The 25,519-nt window shown below is 41.9% G+C and overlaps 1 protein-coding gene across 3 annotated transcripts in view; it reads right to left on the bottom strand.

Moving 5' to 3' along the window:
* Nucleotides 1-405: 405 nt before the first annotated feature.
* STAC (SH3 and cysteine rich domain) overlaps nucleotides 406-25,519 on the bottom strand; it is a 74,807-nt gene continuing 49,693 nt past the window's right edge. For all 3 annotated transcript variants that reach the window (XM_005442451.3, XM_027810005.2, XM_027810006.2), the window contains exons 5-11: nucleotides 25,155-25,270; nucleotides 20,148-20,229; nucleotides 15,924-15,988; nucleotides 14,926-15,014; nucleotides 11,649-11,700; nucleotides 11,389-11,526; nucleotides 406-3,391 (exon numbers count right to left, since the gene is read on the bottom strand). In XM_005442451.3, coding sequence (XP_005442508.2) covers nucleotides 3,293-3,391; nucleotides 11,389-11,526; nucleotides 11,649-11,700; nucleotides 14,926-15,014; nucleotides 15,924-15,988; nucleotides 20,148-20,229; nucleotides 25,155-25,270 — 641 coding nt within the window. In that variant the 3' untranslated portion in view covers nucleotides 406-3,292. The remainder of the gene's footprint in view (nucleotides 3,392-11,388; nucleotides 11,527-11,648; nucleotides 11,701-14,925; nucleotides 15,015-15,923; nucleotides 15,989-20,147; nucleotides 20,230-25,154; nucleotides 25,271-25,519) is intronic.

Genomic DNA, 25,519 nt, shown 5'->3' on the forward strand with positions numbered 1-25,519 from the left:
TATTTACAGATGGGAGGAGATCGTGATTCAGGCAGCTCATCCTCAACTCATGTTGATTAACTGTACTTAGCACTTACAAAAAGGTTCTGTAGCTAGTTCTACGCTGTGATGGGATGTTGAATGGCTTAAAATACATTCTGATCTGCCAGAAACAAATGTTCAGGATGGCCCCACCACAAAACTTCACTCCGAACCTATACATGCTACGTATATTGCGGAACTACTACTTTAGAAATGGTTTGCTAAATGTGGCAAATGCAAGTGCTGTAGATTTTAAATGAAAATGCTCAGTAACATCTGTTGCTGATGGATTTAGTGAATGTTCTTGTAGGTGGATAACTGAAAATGATGTAGTCTGATGCAAAGAACCCAAGAAACATACGCTTCTATTCTCCTTCCATCCATCGCATAGCCTTTATTAAGCAGAATATTAAATTAAATCTGAACAGTATTTATCTCCTAAAATTCAGTTTTTCTGAGCATATGTTGGATAAAGTCCATTCCATCTTCTGTCTGACTTCTAACTGCCTGCTAATGCAGTATCTATTGCGATCTGCATATGTTAGGAAAAAAATGTCAGGATATTCATCTGGATTCAGAGTAAGGCATCCAAAATAAATGTAAGGAAAATGACCTTAATTCAGCAAGGTGCTTCAGCTTTAAGCATGCAAATAGCCAACGAATCACATGCTTAAAGTAAGACTCACGTATTGTGCTTCTTGCTAAATTAGGCATGTTACATCTACATATCAAATGGCAGCAAAAGCCCAGTAAAAACACAAGAAAAACCCACAAAGAAAAGATAACCATGAAAGCTTTGGTTCAGAAGCAATGCTTTCTCAGATGTAATACAGTCCACATAAGGTCTGTCTTGTTTTTACTCAGTCATTTTATTTTATTGCTCAGTATCAAAAGGAATCAAACTGACATTAATTAAAGGCCATTGTGAGTTGTAGGTAATATTCATATAGTTCTTTGAATAGCATGATGCACATTGTAGGGACAAATTGAAATTATAGAAGACTGAAATAGGGAATCACAGTATGATACAATCATGTAAACAATAGCACATTAATACAGATTTCCTTCGTCCACTTGACAGGCCTGATCAAAAGTAGCAAATATTTTGATTCTAACAAACACTTGAGTTTTTCTTTTGAACAGCTGAATATATATTAAAAAAATAATCCTATAAATCAGAGTGGATTAATACATCTCTACTGCTTTTCTTCTTGATCTTTAAGGCTTATCAGAATTGTCTGTCCTCTCACTGAGTTTATTGGTTACTAAGAAAATGAGCTGAGCAAATGTTCATTGTTTGAACTGAAAAAAAAAAAAATTATAAGTTGCTGATATTCCCATAGAAGATATGAAATTGGATACTTTTGATCAGCCAGGAGGATATTAATAGTTGGTATAGACTTCTTATGTTACGAAGGACCATGTTTCAGCAGTTGACACCCCTGCAATTAAGTGATATGTAAGAGCTGTAAAATGGGTCTAAGTGGCTGAAGACTGATCTGCTCCGGGAACTTCTGGCCGTGTGTAAAGTCGCACTGGATTTCGTAAGGCTTCGAGTAAGATCAGGAAACTATTGAGAACTGGGCGGTGCAACAAAAATTAGATCTGCCTCAGTACATGGAAGCAGGACCGGTAGCTTCTTTTTAGAATTAATGTCAGCTTTCCAAAGACCTGTGCTAGCCTTGCTGCATGTGCATTTATTCCTGCAGCATCGGGATTCAGGACATTAATTAATTTGGGGTTAATCGCAGTTAAAGACTGGCATTCAGTCTCAAGCTGGTCAAATAAGGCATGAACTCAGCAGGAAGCTTTGGGGTAGGATTTAATCTCTATGTCATAATACAAACTAAGATGTTTAAGTGTATTTCGTGCCATTACATCCAATTAAATACTTGGAAATTAGGTTCCCAGTCTTTAAACTTCATTAAGGCCCCTCTTCTACAACAGTACTGGCTCTGGCTGACTTGTATGATTTGGTCAAGATCCGTGGGTCCCACAGACTGTTCTCCAGGTGATAAAAGGTTCATATGCCCAAAACATGTCTGAAGATGGAGGCTTACATGGACAACCCAGAGCTGTCTGCTCAGTCTCACTAGGATGGAGAAGGTTTATGGGATGCTCACGGTGGTTTATGCCAAGGAGGAATTCATGCCAATGTAGTCACTGCTGAATCTGCAACACTTCTATCTAGCAAATGACGAAGACGCCTTTGGTGTGTGAACACAATGCTAAGACACTCGGTGCCTTTCTGTCACGAGTTCTGGATTTTGATAATTACAGACTTCACTTCTATGTGCAGTCTGTCCTTTCCTAGCATTTTCTGTCTTCTGGGGGTTAGATAACCATTTTACTTTTTTTATAAATAGGATTAATATATAAAATCTTTTAAGTGCAATAAACACAGAAAAATATAAAACGCTTTAAGCCTGTGGCTCTCTCCCAGCATTTCACCCATTTTCTGTATCACCAGATAAAGGTGCAGGAAAAAGAGGGACAGTTCCAGGCAGGCTTGTGAATCAGAGGACCAGCTATTTTTGTGAGCTATGAGGGCAGCCATCACACCCAACATACGCTGAGAGCTTTTGTTCGCATACCGAGAAAACAAAGGACACACAGGTTTGCTACTCTTTCCTATGGGAAGATTGCACAGAAAGAGAAAGCTGCCAATTTCCAGGGCACAGTGCATTTCTTGAACTGACGTTCACGTGGTGTCTCCGAACTGCTTTGTTATGAGACTAAACGCTTAAACTGATCGGTTGATACTGGGGACTAAACTGCAGAACCACAGCCACACTTTACTACAAGCATTGGACTGTAGTACGAGGACAGTTTGAATGGTATTTTTCCCCCCTCCCCCCTAAATACGCACTTCAAACAAGAAAGCAGTCCAACAGTTTTCTAAGACACAAGAACAGGACGTGAGTTTAGTCCTTCAGAACAAGCTGTCTGTCTCCATCAGGGCTGTAACACCCATCTTGCACCAGAAATCAGCCCAGACTTCTTTCTTTTTCCTTACCTTATTCCTTTTAGTATCCAAGGACCTCTCATTTCCCTAGTGGTTTCTGACTATATTGTCTTTCAAACATTCTGCTTTTCTTATTTCGTAGTGTTGCTGTGGCAGTCTAAATGTCTTTTTCTTCTTGTAGTTGCAGTTTTCTCACTATTTCCCTGAACATCTGCAAGACAGCCCGTCTGGGTTGACACAGTGTGAGATGAGGCAGGCGGGCATTGCCAACAGAGGGCTCCTACTGCAGCAAGCGGGCTGTTGGAATCAGATGTTTTCTAAGATGTCTATGGGGACAAAGCCTTTCTTCTTCCCGCTGTATACTTTGATAAAGCCATCGTGTTCCTTTTCAGAAGTCACACAAATCTGAATGCAAAGAAGGTATGGAAATAATAAACTCTTTGCCATGATCAAAGCGACAAATTATTCCAGGCTATTTATTAGATGGATTAAACATCCTGCTAGTTACTTCTTTAAGTAGAACAATCCCTTTTAGACTCTCACTGCTTTGATAAGAAACTTAAACTTATATATTTAGAGAGTTACCTTTCCCCCGCCTCCCTGAAGTGCCACAGGTATGTGGGAGATGTTAAAATCATTAAGAACTTTGTGGTGGATCAAAGGTTTTGAAACTTGAAATGTGACCTCAACCTACTGTAATGACTGTGATTTAATTGTCTGTGTATGAGAGGAACGGGTATTTCAGATTATGAACTAGCTGGTGGTGGTGAAAAGCAATCATGATGCCAAGGTGGGTCACTGATAGCAGCTGATATGAACGCAGGTGTATTCTCTTCTGCGTGTTTAAGGAGCCCATGCACTTCTCAGGTGAGCGGTGAGTTATGTTATTTACTCAGCCCTCGCACCTGTTTTGCGTACCAAAGTGTGTGATCTGAATCCAGCTCTGCAAGCATGTTTGCATAACACTCCAAATGGAGGCACTCACAGTGAAACCATATGGTCTTCAGAATAGCACAAATATTACATTGTGGTACAGGTTTGCATTTCCTGAAGACCTTTGTGATCTCAGTTATTTCCATTTTGGGGCCCTTCCTGGGATGCTGCTGGTAACCAAGCCGTTTGAAAGCCTAGTGGCACAGGTATTTTAGACTGGGCACTTGAGTACAGAGACACAGAAAATAAAGAACTGTTTTCATACATCTGTGCCAAAGAACTATGTATTTCCTACTAATCAAACAAGGTTAAAAAATAGCCAGAAAACTGATGGTCCTATTGAGACCAACTCGCTGATTCCCCACGATGTCAGTGCCAGGTCTTTAAAGCTCTCTGTCTGGACTAAACACTCACAAAGGCTCTGTCTGATAGACATTTACAGCATTTAATTACAATAATTCAGAAGGTATGAAATGAACAAAAATGGCTCTAAACTGTTCCTGGCTAAATCCATTTCAGCATGACTGTTATGAATGGCATGGTGACACCTAAATACTGCTTCTGAATTCTGGGCCAGCTTGTCCTGTTGCTACATACATAAAATTTACTAGCAACACTGGTGCTGCAAGAGAGAAATAAAAGGTCATAAAAAAGCGGTGAAGCTGCTTCATATTTGCCACCTCCAGTATTTGGCAATGGTCAGGTGCATCTGTACCTACAAACAAAAGTTTTAAAAGCAGACTCATTAATTTTATTACTTTAGCTACCTACTTAACACTGGATTGTACCCCTGGGGCAGAATTACTGAGCACACCAACAGAGCTGACAAGCAATTAAAAAAATTAATGTATTGTTGTTTGGGCTAAATAACATGGAAAGTGTGGAAGAGGCATGGAATTGATGCCATTTAGTTTAGATTCTGTTGCAAAACAGTCAAACTCATTTGTGTCATGAATCCTTAGCACAGCAGCTGCTCCCTCTGCATAGGAAACAGAGAAGTTTAAAGCATGTGTACACAGAAAGATATTTCTGACTGCTGCTAGATGTTGGTCTGTGTCTCTAAGAAAGGCTATGAAAATTTCAATTATAAGAGAGAAAACTTGCAAAGAAGCATGAGACTGAGGATGGCTAAGCATGGCACAGTATCAAAGAGTGGGAAAGAGCATCCTGGTTGAGAGATGCCCCTTCTCAGTTGATCTCTGCTGCTGTGAGGGGAAAATGAGCATTAGCAGCTTCTCCATAACTAGAGCTGGCTGGGTAAAATTAATGCCTGACTCCATCACTGCATTTTCCTACTAAATAAAGATGTCTGCAACACCTTTAGCTTTTTGCATAGGCCAAAGAATCCCGCAAACTGTCAGATCTCCAGAAGGGACCTACAGCAGCTCTGCACTGCTCACTAGCCATGCTGAATTTCTTGCTTAACCTCTGGTGCCACGCAGAACATATTGTGGGAATAGAGTGCTTTTTCCTGATGTCTTGTACTGTCAGCAGAATGATTTGTGGACAAAAGAAAACTACTAGGTATTCTGAATACTGGTTTTCTTTATTTTTTGGAGTGAAAAAGGATGGTTCATTTGGTCTTTTTTCGAGTTTTTGGTTGGGTTTTTTTTGTTCTGCAGCTGGTTTGTGTGTTCCTTGATATCAGTGGGAGTGCTCCGCTACAGCAGTGACTTTAGATGTTCACTGGGCATGAGGAGTATGAGGCCTTTCTGTAAGAACTCTCACTCGATGGATCTGAATTCACCCAAATTCCAGCTGAGATTCTTTCACGCTAATACCCTAAGCTTTGCATGTGTCATTCCCAGACAGCAGAGTTTTCTCCCACTCCTTTCCTTCCTTTTTTTCTGCGTTGGGGGCAGAGCAAGCCTAGCCACAATATGCTACATTTTCCTAATCCTGTGCAACTCGGGAGGTCTCCTGGGGCTGTGGCAGCTGCTGGAGCTTGGCAAAGCCCTGAAGCTGCTCCAGACCTTGTGGTTTCAGAAAACTGGGAACACAACACCATCTTTGGCCACTCCTGTCCTTATCCCCTTCGGTGAGTGCTGCCACAAGTTGTAGCCTTAGATTTTGGCTCTTGTCTTTCTTAGGTCGGTGTAAATCCGGAGTAACCCCAGAGAAGTGCATGGTAGTATCCAGAGTTTTGGACTTCATCTGATGAATCGGCTGTTGCTGGGGACTAGCCTTGGTGGCAGACAGCAGACACAGTGACTGTGAAGGCACAAGGTGCCACAGCTACCTTCAGGCGATCACAGTTTTCTGTATCCAATTGGAAACTGCTTAAAATGGCAGCTACTCATGCTGGCGTGATTTCAGGGCAAGGTGGTTGGCCTGACAAGGTAAGTGAGCCACCAAGCAGCCACTCCAATGATTGGTAGCAACACAAATGGAGACAAACAGTTGCTTTTTTTCCCTGTGCCCTGGCTCAAGAGGTTAGTAGTGGAGTAAGCCACAGGGTAAGGAACCACACCTCAGGCTATTTCTCAGTCAAGTGATCTTCAGAACTAGTGGAAAGTGGGATCTACTATTATAAAGTCCCTTCCCCATTCTTTCATTTAATTTTGTTTAGAAAAAGTCTCCAAAATGAAACAAGCAAGCGCTCGTATTATGACTGTTGTCTGAACTTGTCAACATCTGCCCTGAGGATTTTCTGTCATTCAGCCCTGAGCAGATGGGGAAGAAGAGCAATTAGGAAATGATCCTTTAAGCTGCACGGTCATTAATATTCTCCTGTTCTTCTAAGTCCTGTGTTTTGAATTTGGGCTCAAGTGGCAAATTCTCTTTGTCCAGGAGTAATTTTGAACTTGCTCTAATTTTCTGCAGCTGTCTTTTGCTTATCTTCTCTCTCCCATATATTTAACCCATCTGTCGGCCACAGACTAGTTTTGATGAAGCAGGAATTTGATTATGAGGACAGTACAGCTTCAAGAGCTGCCCTGAAGCCTGCAGACAGTTCCAGGTCAAGAGGTCTGAAAGCTCAGGTCTTCTGTTTGTAAGAATGACAGCACAGGGACACTGAGTTTTTACATCTGCTGCTGTCTGTGCACGAAGTTCTTGCCTACATGAATTTTGTGGATGGAAATGGTAAGTAGTTCAGTTTTCATACCCATTCAGCCATAGTGCAAATGATGATGACAGGTTTTATATCAGCTGTTTCATTAGCTTTTGGACTGAGAACACCAGCTAGTTTTACTTATGGCACTTCTTTCGGGTTTTAAAGATGACCTGGACTGAACTAGCTGTGCCCATGTTTTGGACTCTTGAAAACTTGTGTGCCACTCAGTATCTCTGAATGAATGGGGACACCCATCCCTGTCCAGCAAGACTGATGTCAATAAAAATCAGAGACAGCTGGAATAAGAGCCTTTTCCCCTTAAGCCTAGTTGTGAAGCGCAGCAGTTATAATTGGGGAGCACATGAAAAACTGCAACATTACTTTCTGTGCATGGTTTGTGTTTTAAGTGAGTGAGTCTGAATGCGTAAGTCACAGTGATGGAAATGATTTTCAAAGGTAGCTGAGTCATGCTCTTAGAAGTTCAGCTTCTTTTAGAGCATCCCAGGACGAAAAATATGGGGACATAAAGTAATTCCTAGGCTGTGAAGTGAAAAGCCAAGTAGAAACAAAGCATCTAGACTTATCAGAAGATGATCTGAGACAGGTGGATCCACTGGGGCTGGAGATCTGGGCTGCAATCCTGCTTTATTGAGCCTAGCCTTGTGGATATGTTTAAGCCTATTCTCAGGCTCTCCTGGAGTGGCTGGATCATATCTGCACATAGCTGCTAATGTACACATGCCTAAAAGTCACTCTTGAAATTTGTGTGGCTGGGTGTTGGGGTAGGAGAGTTGTCCCCTGAGCTGTGGTGCCAAGGGGACAGCAGGGCTGACAGCTCTGGTTCAGAGGTTGTAGCCATCACAACAGCAGTGGCCTATTTGCAGTCGCTGCAGAAGCTCGAAGGTGGTTTTGGTAACAGGGCTAGTTTACATCAGTGACATTTATGAAATGCATCCGTCGTGAAATGGAACTGCTGCACTGACCTTTTAGTAAACTCACGGTCCACATCTGTCTGAGGCAGAGTTTCTGATTGCCAGTCTTGTTACAAATGTCACGGTTTGGGGTCATTGCTATTGCACAAGATGTCTTGTGCAATTTAAAATCAATTTTGTAATTTAATCACAAAAAGCCCAACTCTAAAGTGGTTTGTATTAGTGTGAGAGGCAGCCAGCGAAGGATGTGAAAAGTAGTTTGTGTTTTGTTTTTTTTTTAAGTGGTTATTTCCTTCATTTAACTAGGATGTTAGAGTAAAAAGACATTCAAACAATACAGTATTATGACTTCTTTTAAAAATAAGGATGACCAAAATCATTAGAGGCATTTTAAGAGATGTTTTTCTAAACATTGATTATATATTAGATATGGTGACTCTTTCTTTGTGAAAAGAGGTCACATCAGAGCCTGTAGTCATGCAAAGAATTTGTGTAATGTATGGTAATGAATTCAGGTAGGCTAGAGCAGAAGTTACAGGCTGAAGGAAACGTTATATATATCCAAGCTATAGTACAATCAATCAGAGTTGGAAATTATGCAGGTAGTGTTGTGTGTCAGCTTAAAAGAGTGGAAAGCCACAGAATTTGGCTGGTTTTGGTCTCCCTGTTAATAATCTTGCTTTATTGATGTCAGAGGCTATGTCTGCCTCCCTCCCACAGATTCCTGGTTGAGCCCTGTGGTGCCCAGTCATCTTTCAGGACCCACAAATCTGTCAGTGAACCCCGAACTCCAAGATGCTGATGTCTCTAAGGCAGTACACTTTTTCTCCCCTCAGGCTGGGTTTTGTGTTTCATAATGAAATTTTCAAGGGATCCTTTGTGAAGACTAGCTGGTGCACATTGCTCGAGATGGGTGAGCACATTGTGTTGGTTTCCCCTCGGTCCTCTTCTTGAGGGTTGGCTTTGCCAGAAAGGTTTGCGTGAAGCTGGAGCTCAGAATGTTTCCCAGGGCATGAAAATGCCAAGTGATTCCAGAGAAAGCCTCGCCCACTGTGCTTCAAACTTCGAAAATGTCTGTCTTCCTGAAATGGCTTTTCTTAAGGTAGACATGTGGATTTGTTGATGTGAATACATTGCCTTTTGCCTTACAAGAATAGACTCTCTACCTGGGAACATTCATGTAAGGCACAAAGGGGATAGAGACCTGCTCTATAAACCATGGATGGTATCAAGCAATATAATGAAAATTCATATTACTGTCACTGGATAAGTTTTTCTGTTGGTATATCATCCTTGCCTTTTTTTATTTCTGGACTCTCGTTAGATCCTACAGAATCTGACTGGGTGAATGAACATTATAAAATTGAAACAATTTGCCATACTATACTCACAAGAATTTATTAGACCATCTAATGAGTTTTTCTAGCTAAAGTGGGCCTTGACAGGAATTGATAGCAATGAATAAAGCTACCTTCTTGCTAATAAATAAAAATCCCCTTCTCGCTAATCTGGAGCAAACCAGTGCTTTGCAGATAGTACACACATTGCACTGGCAGCACTCCGGACACTGTGCTCAGAGACAGCTGAAATGGCTGGTTACATCCCACAGAAATCTCCAGATAGCACAACAACAAAAAAGAATTCTGCCAAACTTTTTCCAGAAGTCCCATCCAGATGACACTTTTTTTTTTTTTTTTTTTTTTTTTATGCCTTCCCTATTGCACCCCTCTCTCTGCTTCATGCGGAAAACAGGGAAGTAAAGGATGGAAAATAAGGACAGCAATGGCTGAAGAAAGAAGAAAGGAAGTTTGACTTTGGAAATATAAAATGATTTTTTTAAAGTAAAAAATTCCCAGTAACAAAATGTTTTCCAGAATAAGAATATTGTTCTGGTTTAAAAAAAAAAATAATGTTGCCATTCAGGCAGCCGTTCAGGGATGTGTACACACATTGCACAGGCTATGTTCGGGAGCCCCTGTGCTCCTGTCCCCATGCTGCTGTGACACGTTGGCCCTTGTGCACGCTGCAGGCTCTCACGGGGGGGCTGTTATAGGTTCATAGAATCAGAACCATTTAGGTTGGAAAGGACCTTTAACATTATCAAGTCCAACTGTTAACCTAGCACTGCCAAATCCACCACAAAACCATGTTTCAGTGCAAAGGGAAACTGAGGCACAGACAGCCCCTGCAAAGCTCTCTATTTGGTGGAGGGCTCAAACCCTGTATAGAGGGACAGTGGGAAGCAGATGAGTGTCCATGTCCTGTCTGGAAATTACTCAAATCAGCCTTGAAGCTACTTGAATGTCCCTTGTTTGGGGGTGGGATCTGTTGGCTCCACTCCTTCCCTCTCATGTCTCTGCATTTGTGTGTTCTGCCTGATCTCTGCCCTTTGCTTTACAGCAAATATTTATTTCTTTCTTCCTGTGAAGCCTCTCCCACGTGGACTGAGGACCTGACAGCATTCACGTTCAGCCTTAGCATTTGTGTGGGTTTGAGACAGAGCTGATAAATTTGCAAAAACCCAGGAAGCAATAGACCGACAGGACAGATTCATCCCTTTCTTTGCCTCCTGCCCTACCAGAGATGATGACGTGCCCCTGACTACGAGCTCTCTTGTGAGCCTATTATGAAACAGGGACAACAGGAAAACCTCATCCTTAGATGAGGCTGCCAGACCTGCCCATTTAGAAACTGGTTTTGTGAGAAATGGGACAAGAAGCTGAGCCTTCACTGTTTGCAGCAGCAGCTACACTAACAGAAAGGGTCTGGTATGCCCGCTGATGGGAAGGCACTCAGACCTTGACCATTCCTTCATGCTGGCCTGCCATATTCCCACACTACCATTTTCCCAAGCTTTGCCCTTTGTGTATTGCTTATTGTGGAGCACAAAGGCAGCAAAATCTCTCATTTTGCTTTGGTAATATTTATTCCTTCTGTGTGCACATATATAAACAATCAAAGGAGGTGTTGGTTAAAAAATAGTTTAAGCACTTTCTCTCTTTCTAGCAACTTCAGGGCTGCCAATGGACTATGTGCACAGGAGCAGTTCAAATCTATTCTGGTTACTGTATTGCTGTGCCATGCTGTGTATACCCAAGGATTATTAGCACTTACATGGTTTTTTTTATTACATTAGCTCTAATAAAAGAAAACCAGATCATTTTTGGGGTACACAAGGTCTGCCTCTAAGACTGTGTGTTCCTCAGGCTGTCCCTCTGAAGTCAGTAGGAGAGTGAGTAATATGTGAAATATCTTCATGACTGTCTATCAGACTGAAAATTTAGGGTAGGTTAGGGAGCGTGTGTTTGCACAAGGCCAATGCTGCTCTTAACTGGCTACTAGACATTGTTACTGCGCAAATAATAGATCTTGAAGTAAAACTGCAGGGTACAGCATCTGCCTGTGTTCATCTTGCACAACTTTCCCTCCAGTCAGACTGCTGGATGGTGGGGATGGTGGGGATCCAACACAAGGGAACTTACCTGGTTCTCTTTCAGAGTTATCTGTCCCTGTTCCTTGCAGCCGATGAACGTCCTGATACACCTGTAAATCTTCTCATTGTGTTGCACTCTCTGAACAAAGTTAGCAGGAAAAAATCCAGTTCTGTCATTGATTTTCCCCTGTGGAGAAAACAGATTGATAGAAGATCGTTAACGCTAGTAGCTTTAATACAAATTCAGTATTGAAAATAACATATTTTTCCCTTTAGAAAGAAAACAGATATAAAATAATTAGCACATACCTTCCACCAGTCTTCATTGGAGTCTTCCAGAAGAGTGATCATATCCCCTGGCCTGTAGTTAGAAGAGGAATAGTAGTTGAGATGACTCTTAATTGTTATGCTGCACCAGCTTCCACAATTACCTTCTAATAGGAAGGTGGTCCTTGCTTTGCCTTTTATTTGAGCATTTGCTGAAGGTTGACTCAATGAGGCAGCAAGGTCCTCTTCAATCATACATCACAATGTAAAAAGAGAGTCTCTGTATGTTTGTGCTAGATCTTTATTTTGCAGCCACATCTGTGGACTGGAATTCTTGCTTCTTGTTTAATACGAAATTGTTTAAAATACAGTGCCTCTCTGTTACAGGCATTATCTTGGTACTTCAAGATATTTCACATTGTTGGGACACACCACTTTATCATCTATGTTTTCAAGCTGCGATTGAAGAAGGAAGGCAGCAGGCAAATAGTTTTATTTAACTGACAAAGGCAATTAGTCAGCAGGGATATAATTCTGCCCAAGAATGTCTTTTTTATTTGAATGGGACATATTTACCTTTATAATGTGTGTTGCAGGGTTGTAATTGCTAAGTATCAGCATCCAGCTGACTAGTTCCAAAGCAGAGCTAGGAGAATAATTTGGCTGGAAATGCTAATAGCAAAATGTGCTGAATGGATTTTGTGCAGGTAGTTGTACAGTTATTTGACCTCCTTCCTCCCATTGGTGGCACTTCATCAACGTTATTATGTAATTATAATAGCACTGCACTGTAGAAAGTAAGTGGCAGCCCATTTCCAAACAGATTAACCTCAAAAAGCTCTGTCTGCTTGATAACAGGCATTTCTTTGATCTTAATAAAATTAATGGTTGACCCCTAATTATTCAGTTTTCCTTCCAGTCCCTGTTAAGCTCACTGTATTGTGAGGTATCAGAACAAGAGCTTGCAAATACATCTGGAGCATGTGGTGGATAATGGGTCCAACGTAACAGGCTCTTTCAGAGCACACATAGAAGATGTGGACCTGTCCAGGATGCAACTAGAAATGGGGGAGGTGGTGGGCCTCTTTGGTCCGCTTTCCAAGTGGTTATCATTGCTGCTGACAACCGGAGAAGCAGGCATTTAGTCTTACAACACTGTGTAATTTGAACCAGAAATTTCCAGCTTTCACAGAAAGGTGCTATCAATAGAGCAGCAAGGTAGGATTTTTCTCAAGTCTTCCTCAGGATGATGTTCCAATGTGTTTGGAATAATTAAATGTTGCTGAGCTGAGAAAAGAAGCTAGTGAAAAAGGACAACTTCATATCCCAGTGGTAAAAGTGTTTTTTTCCATAGCAAAAGACATCTGAGTCCCTTATTCCAGTTAATATTTAATATACAACACTGATAGAGGTTTTGAGGGAGCCAATCTTGCCACTTCAAAGTGAATAGGCTGTAACACCACTGGAGCCCTTACACTGCAAGGTAGAACACCTACAAGAAAGATTTAGAGAACCCCCTCTTCTAAATACCCTTCAGCATGGTTGTTAGAAAAGTAACAGAAAATATAAACTTCTTTTGTTGTCAGATAAAGATGGCAACTGAACCTAAAGTCTTTCCATGTCAACAGTCTGAGCACTGAGATATTTAGATGCGAGACCTGCAGATCTTGCTTTCTGATATTTTTTAGCAGAGGGCTAACACAGATGTCTTTAATCCCCAAAAAGGATTCAAAGTGGAAGTCCTAGCTGGACCTACATTACTCTTGCTGTTACTCATTGCACCCCCTCAGAGGTGAGCTGAGATCTCCAGAAATCTGCTCTAACTCTTCTTCCCATCCCAAGTCCCTCCCCCACTGCTTGCCTTCATTGTGTTAGGGCTGATTGGTGTCCAGTTGATCCCTGACTTGGGTTCCCAGGACGGTGCTTGTCAATCTTGACAACATTGCCATGCTAAACCCGTCTACAGCAACTCAGCTATGTTAAATGAAAGTTCACACAGCTGAGCTGAATCCTGCCTGGCTCTGCAGTGACCAAACAACATTTCTAGCTATTTGGCATCCCTTATGAAACAGTGTTAACCCATGCATTACTGACTATCTGGCCACAGGACAAAAGACGCTGCTGTAGGTGGGTAACACTAGTCTAAAACCTGGCTGGTGGGTGGCTCTGCAAAGAGCTGGTTAGTTATGACAGTCCAGGATGCAGGCTGCAGGCTACTTTCTCCCCTAATATGAGGGCCAGAAGAATTTCAGAAAGTGATGTGTTTTCTGGATTGCTATGTCTTGATGAAGATGGTGGTTCAGTGCAGGCTTGTCTGAGTGGTGTTCCTGTTTGTGGAACAAATGTGCAAGCTGGAATACACCCCTAAAGGAGCAGGATGCAAAGTGGAATCCCTCAAACAGAATAGCTGGCAAGTTGCACTGAAGGTCACCATACCCTCTGGTTATTTTCTGAGGAAATAATGATTAGGAAAAACTGGCAAAGCAGAATGATAGGGAAGTTTGTAATTTCTGCCTTACATCCCACCCCTTGTTTTCACAGCAGTGAGAAGGCACAGCTGGGAACGGGAAAAAGGCTTTCAGTGAAGGAGATGCTGATGAGAGGGGCATTTCTCTGGCAATTCTCTAAATTCTGTGCCACGTGCATGGTTATTTTGATATAGGAGATGACTTAAAGAGAGGTGACACATTTCACAACAAGAGCTCTAGCAAGACCATGAAAAATGTGAGTAGCATGAGTCAAACATTGCACTAAAAGATGTCCTTTCACTTCAGTGGGCTTGGATTAGACCTTGCAGTGCCAGCAACTGATGCAGAGCTAAGGAAGGAAATGTTAAAAATTGGAATTAACAAGGTTATTTTGCAAAGTCCAGAATGCATCTTTCTTATGTGAAAACACTGCCATCCAGCAGCTGGACATCGTTCTCTTTTGTCAGACATAACCTGAATGTGAGAGAAAATCAAACGGAACTGGTAAAATGTTCAAGATCAGCATGAGAGCTGGTAAGGAATTCCTAGTTGAAAACTTCTGGCTGAAAAAACAAAGCAACTGAAAACTGAATATTTTCTAGCTGAAAGCCATCTTGTTCTTGAAGTGACATAAGTGTTTTTGAAACTTTTTAGTTACTGTGTCCTTGCCAAAAAAGTTACTCACCAGCTTTTTACCTATGAGAACATCTTTGTATCTACAAGCGGATACCTCTATAAAAATGTTTAATACAAATGTCAGAATGTACCCTTCCTCCCCCATAGTCATACACAGCCACATGACCCTCAGTTTGCATTAGTCAAATCAATGAACAAACATTTTTGGGCTTTACCTCATCTCCAAGTCTTCATTTTCTTGTGGTACAAATTTGTACAAGGCAACATAGGTGTTCATTTGTAACGTGCTTTTATAAAAAGGTCCCTTAAAAAGAAAAAAAAAGAGAAAGAGAAAATTTAAAAGTCTGTCCTATACAGGAATTTGATTCACTTTGTTAGAGACTGAGGAACCAGGGCCTAAGCTTCCGAGAAATGACCCAGAATTATCTCACCACTTTCACATCTTCGAGGACTATGGCCCAGACACATTGCAAGCCACTAAAGCAGCAACTATCTTCATTTAGAAATAAAATTCTTTGAACCCCAGGATCAAATTCAAAGCTTCCAAAGAACACAAGCAGAAATCTGCTCAAGTTGGTCTTTTGGGTGAGATCTTAAAAAGGAGTCTGCCTTTTGCTCTCTATTAATGTACATTCTTATAAGCCCGGTAGTGTATTACAGCCATTATATAATGTGTCTATTATATAGTCCCCATTATTGATAAAGCAAGAACGATACAGTACACAGGTCAAAAAAACCACGGTGGGAAAATCGGTTTCTTAAAGAGAAAGTTGCTTGTGCTGGGCTTCCCACAGAGAAGTCTGGATACTCTCCTTGCTTTCTCCACTGATAATCTGCAGAATAAAAAGCACCTAAAACAAACTTCAAATACTTCTCTCAATCAAATCTGTGATTTTTATGCTACTGCAGTTCTATTGTAATGACCTGGCCTTCACACTGGATCTTTCACATTCACAGTATCAATTTGTAATAAACAGAAGAACATCAAAGGGACCATAACGGTTAAACCAAAGAACCATCTAGTCCTGTATATTGCTTCCAGCTGTGACCAGTGGTCCAGAAATGGTATAAGAACAAGACAGTCAGATATTGATGCTTCTCCAGAATAGTTCCCCAGCAGACCTACTCAAGGTCCACAGCTGTCCATAAAAACATAAAGACTTTTATACGACTTCCCATTCCCATTGCATTCTCACAAAATTTATGACCTTACCAGTGTATGTATATTTTTTGGTTCTTCTCCAAAGTGTTCTGTGCCGTTTTCGGAGTATGTAAACACTGAAATAAAGCAATCACATGACATTTTAGGAGTAGTTTAAGACTCTTCACCTCAACAGGATCACCTTTAACTTGTTAGTCTCTTCCCTTCCCCCCTTACTTTGCTTGATCCCTTGTGCTCTCCTCTGAACCCTTCTACACCCCCAACAAAACCACATAGACCACTGACACATGGCAAAAACCAATCTCTGTCCTGAAGAATTTAAAATTAGTAGCAAATAACCATTTTGATCAGATGAATATACACAGGTACAGCACTGGGAATAGAACCTAGGTCCCCTCATTACATTGCTATTTAAAGTCCAGCAGCCTTTTCCTCACAGTGAATGCTGTGTTTTCATGTTTAGGATGAGCAGCATTTCCATTTAAAAGCACTGCAAGACCTGATAACCATATACGAGCAATATTGTGGGAAGTTTGTATGCAAACCCCATTCCTTTGACCCTCTACCTCTACGTGTTTGATAGCCGCCTTTGATCTCTCTCCAGCAGTCCCTGCCTGGGGAGCACTGGATACACTGCTTCCCTCTCTGATTTTATAGGAGGTACCTGAATTGCTTTCAGATCAGGATGGGTTATCTGAGACACAGGCCTGTATGCGTGAAAATTTGCTTCTAAGTTACCAAATCAGAAACTCACGGAATAAGACAACAGTCACAGCACCTAACGTACCCGGTATCCAGTCAGTTGAAACTGCTTCATGAGCTGACCTCAGTTATCTCCCTACATCGACTGAATTCCCCCTTCACATTTTAAGAATTGCCCAGTGTTTCCTGCTTCTGGATAAAGTCTGAACATTATTTTAACAGCTGGACTCTTTGAGCAGCTAGAACCATCAGCATCTTCTCCCACCTCTGCAGGTGTTTTGAGCAGAAGCTGGATTTTGTAGCCTCTAAAAATCTGGAAATCTTAAAAATGGTAATAAGTAGCAGGCTGATTGAGAACATTTTCTTTTTCTCTGTGCTACAGTTAGATGTGTTGGGGGGGAAGAAGGTGCCAGGGAATACCAAACTGCTGAATTTCTTTCCTGCTCTGCTCTTTCATTTGCTCACCCTTTCTTCCATTAACACGTATTTCTGTGGCTATTTTACACTGTAATTGAAAACCAAACAAAGAGCCTTTGAAGAAGTTTTACGAGTGAAATAGTAAGGTTCCTTAATAGTAGACACTTGTACTTAGACATTGAAAAAAACCCATAGTGTTCTTCTAACAGAGGAAAGGCAGCTAAAACAGCAGCCACAGCATGTGTGGAGAAGATTTTGTACAAAGCAACATCCATTGACCAGCACACACAAACACAGGTTCTCTGATAAAATGTAAGACAATATTGTGCATCATAAATAGCATAATAAGTTTCAATGCGTGAATGGGAAGACAGCATGTGAGCTGATACCTGCAGCATTTCAACTGAAAATGCCCCAAATTCTGCCCAGGTGGCCTGACTGGAGCTGACCTGGGGGCCCCACTGGGCTCCTCACTAAGTCCCGTCACAGAGGGACTCTGACCCTGCAAACTGTCACAGGCACCAGAGGGACACCCTTAAACATTAAATTACTTTCCTGTGTCTTCTATAGGGGTACACGTATATCTGACATCTGTATAAAGGGGTGTAAAGTGCTGCTGCTACAGTCTGGCAGTGTTTAAGTCCTACTTCCTATGCTTTGTTTTTTGTGTCCAGAGGAAAAGGAGTTAGGGAGACGAATAGGAAAAGTTCTCATGAGTAATAAGTTGGGTTATTAGGAGCATTTTGGACTTGCAAAAAGTAATTCACCAGACAAAGTGGAAGTATTTCAGCATCATGTTTGGAGTAATTTCTGCTCTGTGACAGAAAATAAAGGCTAGTTACTAATGTACAGCCTCGTGAGCTGTAGGGCCGACCCAGCCGGTTGGGAGAGAGCTGGACTTAATCTTGTGTTTGCCCAGAAGTGCTCACCAAACCTGTGCTTGCAGGGACATCCCATATTTGACTCAAGGGGAAAGTGCTTAAATTCCTGTTGATAACAGGCTCATACATGTCCCTTAAGGTGCGTTTTGACTTGCGGAACTTCTATTACAGGTGGCAATTCACAGTAGCGAAGGCGTATGACTGGCTTAGAGGAGGCTGAAGGGCTGGAAATTAGGTATGCTGTTTTACAGTTTTAAACTAGGAAGCTTTGCTTCATATTATGTATGCCGGAGCCTGAATAAAAGAATCTTTCCTTGAAGTTGTTGTAGCTATAGGATTGGTTACACAGCCACACATACGCTAGGTCCCTTCACCCTTCTGCAGGCTGTGTCTTTTCTGCTGTTTCCCTTTAAGAAAAGAGTCTCAAATGTACATTTTCCTAAAATCTTATTTGCAGAAGAGGTCTTTTTAATGGGGGAAAAAAAAAAAAAAAAAGCAAGAACTGGAATGGATCTGATTTATCATCAAGGTATTAATGTGGAACTGCCTGATAAAGAGGCAGTGGTCAACTGAGGAAAAAGAGTAGTGAATCACCCTGTAACAACATTTTGAATTTACTTCATTAAAATCTTAATCTCTCTTTAACTCATGGTCTCTGGAGGCACTTGAATCTGAAGGCCATAGAGGTATGTAGTTCATGTCTCCACACAACAGAAATCCATCTGCTTTCCTATTTGTTTGCCCTAGCAGCAGTAGGCAAAAAAGAAAAAACAAAACAAAACTAAAAGCCAGGGATTTTTACACTCTGAGAAGGATTTTACCATTTCCATAGCTTGTGCAAACAGTGCAAGCGTTTTATTAAAAATCTACCAAGGGGAAATTTTTGGAGTGACTGATGCATAATTTATACCCTGAGCCTCTGAAGGATGGATTATAAAAAAGCCAGTGCTGATCAAAGGAATCGTTAATGTGCCACGGAAGTTATTTGGAGGTTTGACACATGCTGAGTTTTTGAACTAATCTCTTTGAGTAAGTTCCTTGAATGCCTCAGTGCATTCAGTGAATACAGATTTCAGAGGCAAAAGTTTTTTTAGGTTTCAGAAATGAAACTACTGATTGACAATGAAATGAAAAGTTATCTGAAAACTCAAACCAGGCCAAATAATCTCAGGTGGGCAGGATTAAACAATGTGAAGCAGACTGAATTCTTCATCTTTAACCAGGTTAGGTCATCTTGCACTTGCAAGACAGAGGACAAAAAAGTATTGTCAGGGGAAAGCAGAAAACATAGATAGGATGTTCACAAAATGAGAGGGAAGAAATGACTGAAAACAGTGAGAAGTGATAGGAGGAGGAAGGGAGGGAAGAAATAAGGAGGTGGCATAAAATGGGAATGGGCAGCTGAAGCTGACGTTTCACCTACATGAATTGCTAGCAGCATGTGAGGAGCATGGGGGGTGCTATGAAGAGGAAAGCTACGCTCACTGTGATTTGGTTTTATAGTGTATATCTCATGTGAGACTCAGCAAAGCAGCCTTCAGGTGCTGTTAGAGAAGTTGCTGTGGTGGTTTGTGCCTGAAGTTTCACTTAGTGCTCCAAACCCCTTTGTGCTTATTGCTGCCCTCGCTATGGCTGAATGCAAGAACAGGGTCACCAACAATGTCCTTTAGTGGCTGAGATTTAATTAGTAAGCTCTTGATTGGTATGATGGTCTTGAAATCCCATCATACCAATGCTGTAAAAACATTACACTTGTACTGCAAAGCAAAGGAATTGGGCTATTAATATTACTGGCCACATACTATAGTTGTATTGAGAAGCTGCAGTTATAATCAGCATTCGTTCTGTTGAATATTTTACAGATATATGGGTATCATATGTCCCAAAGAGGTTATGGTATATAGAGACACATAGACAAGTCAAACACATGGAAAAGAAAGTATTGGTTTTGTTCCAGTTTGCCAACGTGGAAGTGACGCATATTAAGTGGTTAGCCTAAAGTCATGTTCATGAAGCATAGGAGACAGAGAATGGACCTGAACCTTGTCCAGTGTCAGGTCTGAACACAACAAATTCAGAAAACTGGTGGCTTGCATTTCACCTGAATGGCAAAAAACATTCCCCACATTGTTGCACCAACTATATGCCCCACTCACCTCCCACTTTGAAAACCAGGATGCTGTTAAAACATGGACATGCCATAGAAAAACATCTGAAAGTGGTTGTAGGCAGGCCTGTACAGCTGAAGATGCTATCCAGGCCTGGCAGCACTCACCGCTGTTGCTGCGTTTCCTGCTTATGTCAAGGGTGCCTGCAGAGCCATCACCTTCCTCAGGAACTTCTGCCAGGTCAGCTGTCTGCAGGGACAGAAAGAGCAGATGAGATGGGATAAGCCAGAAAAAGTGAGCAGAGAGTGAAATAAGAGCACACAAGAGCCTTTGGAGAATGCAGTACTTGGGTGCTATCAGAGCAGAGCAAGTCAGCCTCATGGGATTGCAGAAAACATTGTGTCCGGTGATGCACAACCAATACTTCACAGGGAGCAGCGAAAGCCCAGAAAGACCTCCAGACCAAGTTTACGGGCTGCAGTACAGATACATTTCTTCAGTATAAAGTGAAGTGAAAGTTAAGGAACAAAGGATTATGTTAAACAGTGTGGGTTTCTGCATAAAATAGAAGAGGCTTGGGGGAATTTGTAGATCCTGCAGGTATAGCAAATAGCTACCTACCAAGGAGACTGGATATTATTTGAAACTATTGACTATCAATTTATTAACCCTAAATACATTAGTCAGTAAAATAACTGTAATGTAAGGGTAATTTTAATTCTGTTAACATGCTGCAAAGAAGGAGCTGGAGTGCGATGGAGCTGGTGAAGTCAGTCTTTAACTATCTGCCCTAACTTGCTTTTTACGTACTCATCCTGCTGGCATAGCTAGGGAAAAACAAAACTCAAATGTTGTTAGAATTACTATGATCTCTTATTTGTAGCATATTAATGTCAATCATGATTAGGGACCCATTGTTCTCGAATGTAGGAAAACATGGGATGACATAATCTCAAACCTCAGAAGTATACTCTGCGTAAGGCACCAGATTCCTTGGTCGGGTAGTCAGCTTCTCCGTGTATAGCCCGACAGGAACCAGGAGCTGCTCCAAACAACCCTGTCCGAATCTGACCTTACAGAACTTTAGTTTCTGAACTCTCTGCATGTGACTTCTTCTGGGTAAGACATTTTTGATAACCATAAAAACCCCAAACATTGAACTTGAGTCAGGTGCTCTCTCTAATCTGAAGAACTGTAAACCTTTATATGTTCCTAAGTTTCATTTATTTCTTGTTAACAGGATTTTGAGACATGTGGAAGGATTTAACTTCATTATTCCATCACACTTTATAATTGTACTGTACACATAGCTCTGCTTATTGCTTTGCAGACCTTTGCCTGCATTACAGGGAGAAAAGCCAAACTAGGAACATTTGCTACTTTTGTTTAGGGAGCACAAAATCCAAATTGCTTTATACATTTTTATAAGTTTTTTCCCTTCTACTAGTGTTGAAAACAAAACTTTTTTAGAATGTACTTCAAAAATTTTATTGCCCCTGTCTAGTACTTTCCTAGCTACTTCTCCATCCAAAGATTCTAATGAAAAAAGAGGTTAAAAGTAGATTCGTGCTACAGGTATCTGGTGGTTATCTTGTTTCCTTTGCTATTTTAAGAACCTTCTACTTTTACTGCTCTCTTATGCCTGGTTTTTAGACTCAGCCTTTTGCAGCAGGTTATGCTTGTATTGCATCTTGCACAAAGGGGTCAGCTCTGGGTGAGAAGGCACTGACATAGCCGTGCTAACGCAGAGTCAGTGTAGAGCATATCTAGGGATTTCTAGTTGCTGGGTGGGGAAGGGAAAGACTGGCTTTGTTGGCTCATTGCTGCAGCATGTTCTTCAGTCTTCATAGACTAGCTTCCTAATTGCTGATTAGTTTCACATTTGGGTGGGTACTAGTGCTTACAGGATGTGCAGTGACTGCCTCCTCAGTCTATACCTCATCCAAAATCTCCTGAAGTATCTCAGTTACTTTTAATGATTTTTCAGTCAACAGCTAGATAACAAATGGTCTAATAGAAATGACAGAGGTGCAAAGCTGTTTTTGGGAGGAGCTGATCCACGAAAAGCTAACAAGAACTGGAATTACATTTACATCACCTCAAGTGACTGTCTGTAAAATGTGGGTTGCAGAAGCACATTTTTTAAGGAAGCAGTAGGTAGTAAATCTGGAGCATATGGCCACTTTCTTTTATGGGAAATGCAGAATCCGGGCTGAAAAATCACAGTGGGTGCGTCCACACTGCTCCGTCATGTTAAAAATACCTCGACTAGTTCAGAGCAAGACTGTTATCTCTACTCTGTGCAGAAACATGAACTGCAGTCCTGGAAGCTTGCATGGATGTAGAAGGAAGGCATGGCTCCTAGGCTAGTCGCTTTTGCTTTCAAGTACCTTCAGAAGCAGCAGCTAGGCTGCTTTGACCCAGAGCTAGCCCTTTGACAGCTTGGACACACCTGCGAGGTGAGGTAGGATCCCTGGTGTCATGTCCCTGGTTTGGTGACATGGCAGAACCTTGAAGCACTCCCCAGCTCCCAGGGCTGGGGCATATCCCAGCCACAAAGCCCCTGTGCTGCTATGAGCCTCACAGCTGCATTGCTGCTTCTGCTTGGAGAGGAGCAGAGCAGCACGGAAGTGAGGACCACTGGGGAAAGGTCACTACTACTAGCTCACATTCTCTAGTGCATTTTCACCTGGGCTGTAGATGCTCTGTGTCACCTCCCTGCTCTGGTCACTGGTCGGTGCCTGCTCCTGGGTCACTCATCACAGCTGTAAAGCTCCATGGCCCCATCACTTGGATCAGGGTTGTGCCTGCCCCTGTTTTTTATCCTTATCTCAATCCACAGGCTTGCACTGGCAAAAGTGATGTTTTCACATGTCTGTTTATTCAGGTCTCTAATATCTTCTATTTTCTGCACACTGACACGTTAAATTCTCTCTCAGCCTCAATACCCTGAAGAAATTCCCATAATGAACTTGCATTCCTCATTCTATACCCACACCCCACCTAGTTATGATCAGCTCCCTAGGGCAAGCTGACACAGCATTCGTGATTTCTACGCTTGAGTTGTCATTTATAATTCAACAGATTGTTTTATTGATTTAGAAAGCAATAATTACATTTGTAGAACTTCTGTTTCAATGTAAATTAAATAATTGAAAGAAAGAACTGTAATTGCCATGTGGCAGTTCTAGAGTCATTTTGGGTTTTAAAAAAGAATGGAAGCCACCAAATTCCTTTTAAGGGACAAACAAGGATGGATAGAGTACATGTCCTTTAATAACTCCCTTGGAGATTTCACTTTGTTCTCATTTAAATTTGTCTGCCTTGTTTCCCACCTGGCACAAACGGGCATCTGTTTAGAGGTCCCCTATACACCTGAGGTTACAGTCGAGCCACGTGAGTAAGCATACATTCAAGTGCCAGGCAGATGTTTTACCTAACATATACAGATATTAGCACAACTTTAAATTAAACATGTAAGTATTTGCTATGAGGCTGGGACACCAAGTCTCATTATGTCTCTGTGCCTGGTGGTTTTTATTCTGAGGCGAGTGCAGGAGAGATTGTCAGATAATGTGAGTCTGATTTTTAGACCTGACAATCAGCTTTAGCCTCCAGAGTATTCAGGTGTGGATTGGTTTTTTGGGTTTTTCTTTCTGGCAGGGGAGTGGAGTGGGGAGGATCTTGGGGAAAAAAGGAGACCCTCAAGCATAGGCTTAAGTGCCCATTTATGAGAGGTGAGAGACATATTCATGAGAACATGAAAGACATGTTCTTTCAACACTATGAATGAGCTTCTGATCTCATGGGGCCCAACCATTTTGGAAAACCCAGTTCTATAAGGAAGAAATTAGTAATTGTTACTGTTGAACTAGGTATGGATTTAGAAAAGACAGAGCTAAGAGAACTATTGTTTCACTTGTCCTCCTTCTCCAGCTCTTCTGCCACGATCATGAAGAAAGTGACTTTTACGATAGGAGGGAGTGAATGACAAAGATTAACATGAAAGTGAAAATCTCCCTGTGTGGATCCAACAGGCTGAGTCCCCTGCCTGTATCTGGGTGTTGAGAGGAAAACTCAAATTGGTGATGCCTCCTTCCTGAATCTACACCGGGCAAATGTGAAGGTGTCAGTCCCACGCCTTGTTGCAGGACCAGTGCCTTAACTTTTTCTGGGTTTGTACTGTGGAGCTCGTACTTTTAAATCTAGGCTCTGAGGACTCCAGCCCATCTCTATCGCTTGAATAAAGGGTAAATGCCCACCATCAACAACAGGCAGTATGCATCTAGTACAGCACAACAGTTAAATATCTCTGTTCGACTTTTACACAGATATGCAAAATCAAAAGAATATAATTTTTTTTTCCAATCTGATAAAAGAAGATTATTAATTTAATTTGTATTTTTCTCTTTTTCTCAAGAGTCATCGAAAAGATATATAAAACCTGAGTTTGCAAAAATAACACGTTTTCTTGTCAGCAGGTTCAGGAAGGTGATTCTCCCCCTCTACTCTGCTCTTGTGGGACCCCACCTGGAGTACTGTGTCCAGCTCTGGGGCCAGCAACATAAGAAGGACATGGACCTGTTGGACCAAGTCCAGAGGAGGGCCAAAAAGATGATGGGAGGGCTGGAACACCTCTCCTGTGAAGACAGGCTGAGGGTTTGGGGTGTCCAGCCTGGAGAAAAGAAGGCTCTGGGGAGACCTTATAGCAGCTTCTGGTACCTAAAGGGGGCCTACAGGAAAGCTGGAGAGGGACTTTTTACAAGGGCATGTAGTGATAGGGCAAGGGGCAATGGCTTTAAACTGCAAGAGGGTAGATTCAGATTAGGTATTAGGAAGAAGTTCTTTACTGTGAGGGCGGTGAGGCACTGGCACAGGCTGCCCAGAGCAGCTGTGGATGCCCCATCCCTGGCAGTGTTCAAGGCCAGGCTGGATGGGGCTTTGAGCAACCTGGGCTAGTGGAAGGTGTCTCTGCCCATGGCAGGGAGGTTGAAACTAGATGATCTTTAAGGTCGCTTCCAACCCAAACCATTCTGTGATTTTGGAAGCTGAGAGATCCCCACCCCCCTCCCCGTTTGAAACACAAGTTTTATGAACATTGATACAAACTCCTGTGAATGAGTAAATCTGTTGCTCCTCCAGAAAGAAATGGGAAAAAGATGTGGGGTACTTACAGAGTTCCTGTTGGGAGAGTCAGACCCACTTCCAGAACTGGTTTTTTTGGTTTTCTGGGCTAAGGATGTCCCAAAGCGGAGGGTTTCATATACCGGGTCAACCTTATTTCCACAGGCTGCAACAGAAGGAGCAAAACATGCATCAATCCCTTGAAACCAGTCATGTTCCTCTTCCACTTGGAGAAACACCTGCCTCTACCAACATGCTAGGCTATATGCTTAGGCACAAGTTGAGAGACTATCCTGATAAAAAGTGTTTAACATAGTGAAAGTGGCTTTTGCTATCCATTTTCTGCTGCCTCTCTACTCCCATAAATATTGTCCTCCCCTCATACAGGCTCTGCGGGTCCCAGCCATTGCTTTGT

This window comes from Falco cherrug, chromosome 4 (assembly GCF_023634085.1).
Source record: "Falco cherrug isolate bFalChe1 chromosome 4, bFalChe1.pri, whole genome shotgun sequence".
NCBI classification, from domain to species: domain Eukaryota; kingdom Metazoa; phylum Chordata; class Aves; order Falconiformes; family Falconidae; genus Falco; species Falco cherrug.